A 5,641-nucleotide genomic window follows, 5' to 3' on the forward strand; every position below is an offset into this window, starting at 1 on the left:
AAAATGAAGAGCAACACGAACACGAAGCTGATCCTCCTCCACCCTTCATCCCTCCACCCTTCTAACCACCACCGCCTATTATTCCTCCTCTTCCTCACTTTCTTCACTCTCCTCTTCACCTTCACCCTCTTCACCACCGTCAACGTCCCCTCTTCCTCCACCACCACCCCCTCCATCTCCACCTTCTCCCCGCTCCCTCCCTCCATCTCCAAAGCCCTCCTCCACTATGCCACCACCTCCAACACCACCATCGCCACCACCAAACCCATGTCCCCCTCCGAAACCAACGCCATCGCCTCCACCCTCCTCCGCACCCCACACCCCCCCAACTTCCTCATCTTCGGCCTTACCCACGAGTCCCTCCTCTGGGCCGCCCTCAACCACCGCGGCGGCCGCACCGTCTTCGTCGACGAGATAGAATACATCATCTCCAAGTTCGAGCAGAACAACCCCGGAATCGAAGCCTACGACGTTCAGCTCACAACCAAAGTTACCGAACACATGAACCTTCTCTCACACGCGAAGAAACACAGTAAAAAAGATTGCAGACCCGTTCAGAATCTCTTGTTCTCGGAGTGCAAGCTCGCCATTAACGACCTTCCCAACCATATCTACGAGGTTCCATGGGACGTTATACTCGTCGACGGTCCACGAGGCTATTTTCCGGGGGCTCCGGGGAGGATGGCGCCGATCTTCACAGCGGCGGTTCTCGCGCGGAGCAAGAAACCGCCGGGGAAGAAAACACACGTGTTCGTTCACGATCTAGGAAGAGCAGTGGAAGCGGTTTTCAGTAAAGAATTTCTCTGTGGGGAGAATATGGTGGAGAGGGTGGATTCGTTGGGGCATTTTGTTTTGGAAAGTGAGATTGAAAACAGGGAAAGTTTCGGTTTTTGCAGGAATTCTAGTTACCCTTTATCTTCTTCATCTTCATCTTCGTCTTCCTCGTCGTTGCCGTCATGACCATTGATGAATCACAGAGGTGTGATTTTTAGATAATATCTGTAAAATAATGTTTTTTTTCCTTTTTAATATTTTAATAGGAAAAAAAGTGTAATTTAAGTTAGCGTTACACAATAGTGGCATGCTTTCAACGGTTTTTCTCCCCCCAAAAAAGGGGTGGGAACGGGAAAATGGAGCTTTAGAAAATCAAAATTATTAATTATGTTTTGGTGCTGTAGCTATGATTGTAGCTTTGGTTATTTGCTTTGGTAAGAAAAATTAAATTTTGAAAAAAGTTGAAACTTGTAATTGCTGTTCACGGGTAACAGGGTCAGGGAGGACCTGTTAAAAGTTTTTACCGTTTAATTGGTAAAATTTCAAATTTAGCAAATTTTCTATTTTTCAAGATTTAAAATAAATTATGTTTTTTAAATACTCAACCGTCGTCGTAGCAAAATCCATAATTGAATTAGGCGGGAGTGTTAGATGCTGATGGGATATGAGTATGATGTGTGAGGATTTTAATTTGATGGCATTTATTATTTTAAGCTACCTGAGAAATAGAAATAATGATGAAAATTAAGTTTCTGTTCTTTTCCTGCGTTATTTCCTCTTTGCCAGACAGGTAAAATGATGGTTATGATTTTTCGTTTTATGAATGTGTGTCGGTGGCGAGATTTTGATAGTATAATACGATATGCCAACGAAGCCAAACTCTTTTAACCTTTTTAATAAATTAACTTCGTCATGAGTATCCGAGAAATACTAGTTTAAAGTTTAAAATAAAGAACTGCCCGAAATCTGGGTCATGATTGCGAAGAATGGAAAATGATGATTCTTTTGAAGTGGGTACAGGATAATGTGTTAAGATATTTGTGATTTTGGGTATCTTAATTTTAAGGTTGGTACTAATTAATATATTTTAATTTAAATTTAAATAATTGGGATAATGCCATATTGGGATCGTCGAAATTTTTTTGGAAGTGGGTAACACCAACTACAAGCCAACGAAACCAACACGGGTGCTTGACATAGCTTAAAGCAGTAGATGAATTGTTGCAAAGTTGTGATATTTTATTGTTTTATTGGTTGATTAAGCTACTACTAGTCTACTGACATCTGCTTCGATATTCTTTTTGAGAAAGTATAGGAATCAATAGTCTAAGCATATAATGTGTACAATGAAGGTTTAGGAAGTATTAGAGATATAATTATTAGTATTACATTGTTATGTTAGATTAGGTTTTTGGGATGAGCGGGTTTATGACATGGTATTAGAAAGGTTAAGAGTACGATCTTTGATGAATTCCAAAATCAACTTTAGTTTTTGGGATGAGTGGTTTTATGACATGAGATGTTTATTATCCTTGGTATCCGGATGATTATTCTGGATAGTATGGGTGATGTTCATTTTATTCATGGATCAAAGATTTAATCCATTATACACATTGTACGTTTAGACTATTAACTCTCTAGCAGTGCTCATTGTTTTTTAACAGAAGCACAAACACTTCACGGTAAGTAAAAAAGAATGTTGCATACCAAATAGGCTGATTTCTTTTAATGAAAATAATTATGATGTAATGCAATGAAATGGAATTATATCAAGTATTTATATAATTGAGGTCTGTTACACATACATGTTTTTTTGGCTTATAAGCTATACAAGTTGGTCTAAGTTCAAGAAAAAAATACGCGCACTACTCTTTTAAAATCGAGCGTCCAACGCACGCATTCATTATGCCGCACTCTTCTTCTTATTCCTCAATCAAAATGCAAACCGTCAAGATTCAAGCGACATTCAAAACAAACTACGATTTTGAAGACACGTTCCAACTCCTCGCGAAGAGTAGGAGAAATCAAGAAGAAAAAATACAAATCTCCATAAAAAAAACACCAGAAAAAACGAAGAAACATTATTCAAATTACTGTTTTACTGTTCTTCTAGGTTTTTTTTTCTAGATTGTCTCTGTCATGTGCCTCATCCTTAACCAGCAAAATATTAAAGGATTTCAAGAAGAAATATACTGTCTTCCCCATGTTTTGGGTGTATTTTTGTAATCCTTTGGGTGTATTTCTATAACCGTTTGGGTGTATTTCTATAACCGTTTGGGTGTATTTCTGTAATTCTTTCTGTAACTGTTTGGGTGTATTTCTGTAACCGTTTTGGTGTATTTCTATAATCGTTTGGGTGTATTTCTGAAGTTCCATTATCTTCAAAACAATTTTAAAGCTTGATTTCAGAAACTATGAAAATCGAAAAAAAAAACGAAGTAAGAAGGAGATCCAACAAATTTGGCAAAAAATCGAAAAAAGAAACGAAATCTTTTGAAAAATGGAAGTTATATATTTGCGCATTAATTGATTTGAATTGATTTAAAAGTCTGTTAAAGAGGCCCGTAACATAAGCAACGCGTTTAGTAGGTTTCGTTCTTTTCAGACTTGTAAAACTTGTAAGCGCAAAACACTTGTATGTAGAGATAAATCCTTATATTATTACGAATGTCAACCAAAACACAAATTACATTTTGTTTTTATCATATTCTTTCATATTTTGTACAACCAAAACGTAAGTTACGCTTTTGAAATTTTAACTTTTTAACTTTTTTGTTTTTATCTTTTAGCTCAAAATGCAGGTTGCATTTAAAAATGAACTTTTTTTATTTTTTTTAAAAATCCAAAACGCAAGTTGCTTTAAAAATATTTTTTTTTATTTTTTTGAAAACTCCAAAATGCAGGCTATGTTTTATGTGAGTTAAACAAATTTTTTAGAAGCTGCAAAATGCAATCTGAATTTTGTATAAAAAATGATATTTTAATCAAGAGATTTATCTATAAATACAAAATTCATTTTAACTTAAGTTGTACCTCATTTCTATTCTAAAAAATAAAAAAGATCAGATATTTTTTGTTGACTAAATATCAGAAATATATGTAATTAGGAATATATAATTAATAATTAACCACTACAAAATACCTAACATATTAATACAGTTTGGTTTATTTGTTGAAACTTAAAAGGTATTAAGAAACAAGGTAAAGATTCAATTTTCATGTGAAGTTATAATTAAAAATTATTGCTTACAGAGAGATGTCTGATGAGGTGAGATTAGCAAAAGGAAAGCGTTTGTTACGGCAGAGGAGGAGGATTCGAGGAGGAAAGCAAAAAGAGGCGTGTCGGTGGCTTGGTTTCAAAATTTCAAATATTATGCGCATCTTTTTTTGGCTGATTTTTTTTATATAAAAAAATATGAGTATTTTTATTAAAAATATGATTATTTAATGTAATTATATGTAGATAAATTTTATAAGTAGAAAGTCAATATATAGAAGACGTATTGTAATATATGGGAGCGTGTTGAACACATGGCAATATTCTAGTCGACACGTAAGAGTGTGTTAAATACTTGAATATGTGACAATATTCTGACCAACAAAAACGTATTGAATAATTTATACAATATTATAATACATTTCAAATACTATAATACATTTCAAATATCAATATTCAATCAAAATATCATTTTTATTTTCATATTAAAAATAATTTTTGTCTTTTTTTTTTTGTTTTTTGGCTTTTGTTTTTAAGTATCAAAGTGTGGAGTATACTTATGTTCTTCCAAGTCCTTTGCCGGTCATCCAAATAAGGTTATACCGTACGAGAGATTTTATTTTATTTTATTTGATAATTATTTATTATTTTTATTTAAAAATTATTCTTCAATAATGAATTTAATGTAAAAGAAGAATTATTCTTCCTTTGTATGTATACAAGGGTTACAACTCAAAATGTTGCCCACAAGTAAGTGTGGGAAAAGAAGCAGCTGTAAGTGCCCCAGGTTAAAAATGTTTATAGTATATATAAAATTTAATTGGTGATCGAATAAATTAACTCCTATTTCATTACGACAATACAATTAGTATTTCCAACGATATTTAATTCATTGGTACTGAAATGCACTTATTTTATGAGTAAATATATTTTAGATTTAGTATCTCAGATACTTTAATAACTACTTGAATTTCAAACCCAAATCACTCTTACAAATTAGAATAGGTTTGAGAATTGGAAATGATTAACTAACATACAAATTTAAATATCTCTTTCATCTTAACTAACATATAAGATAATATAATGAGACAAATTATATAAAAGGAGTCAGAGGCTCATTTAGATACGTTACACACTCCTAATCCATACCTATACATCTGAGACTCATTCTGATTTGAGCGTCAGAATGTCTTTATAGATATAACTCCTATCTGCTCCAAAATTCCGACCCCATCGTCACCAAGACCGGTGAATCTCCGATTCTTTCATCAACCCGTACAAGACCATTGTACATTGGTGTTGTTTGTGGAGACTTGCGAAACCTTACCAGCATGACGAACGAACACAAAGAGCAGTTCTCCAACCACCACCACGAACCAGACCCACCAGCATATGAACCACTAAACGACGACTACCCCCCAGTTTACAGGAGGATAACTAGCGTGGTCCACCCCCAGCCGGCCTGTAGCAAGCAACAACCACAAGGAGATGATTGTAAAACCCGGTAAATTAAAAAAGATCAACTAATAACTTAATTATGAGTTAAAGAAATTAGAAAATTAAATTTTATAATTTGAAGAAGTAAAAATAACTAAAATACGAATTTGAAACACTAATTTTAAATGTTTTAGCCCAAAATTAGGCCAACGA

General features: G+C 34.1%; 1 protein-coding gene across 1 annotated transcript; it reads left to right on the forward strand.

Annotated features, from left to right (window-relative positions):
• The first annotated feature begins 3 nt into the window (after positions 1-3).
• Positions 4-1,177, forward strand: LOC107484246 (protein IRX15-LIKE). The gene has a single exon (XM_016104860.3). It carries the CDS (start codon positions 4-6, stop codon positions 958-960), a length of 957 nt encoding a protein of 318 aa, XP_015960346.1. The 3' UTR covers positions 961-1,177.
• Positions 1,178-5,641: the final 4,464 nt, after the last annotated feature.

This window comes from Arachis duranensis, chromosome 4 (assembly GCF_000817695.3).
Source record: "Arachis duranensis cultivar V14167 chromosome 4, aradu.V14167.gnm2.J7QH, whole genome shotgun sequence".
In the NCBI taxonomy this organism is placed as follows: Eukaryota; Viridiplantae; Streptophyta; class Magnoliopsida; order Fabales; family Fabaceae; genus Arachis; species Arachis duranensis.

Coding starts and splice junctions, on each gene's coding strand:
- LOC107484246 (XM_016104860.3), top strand. CDS start 4: ATGAAGAGCAACACGAACACGAAGCTGATCCTCCTCCACCCTTCATCC.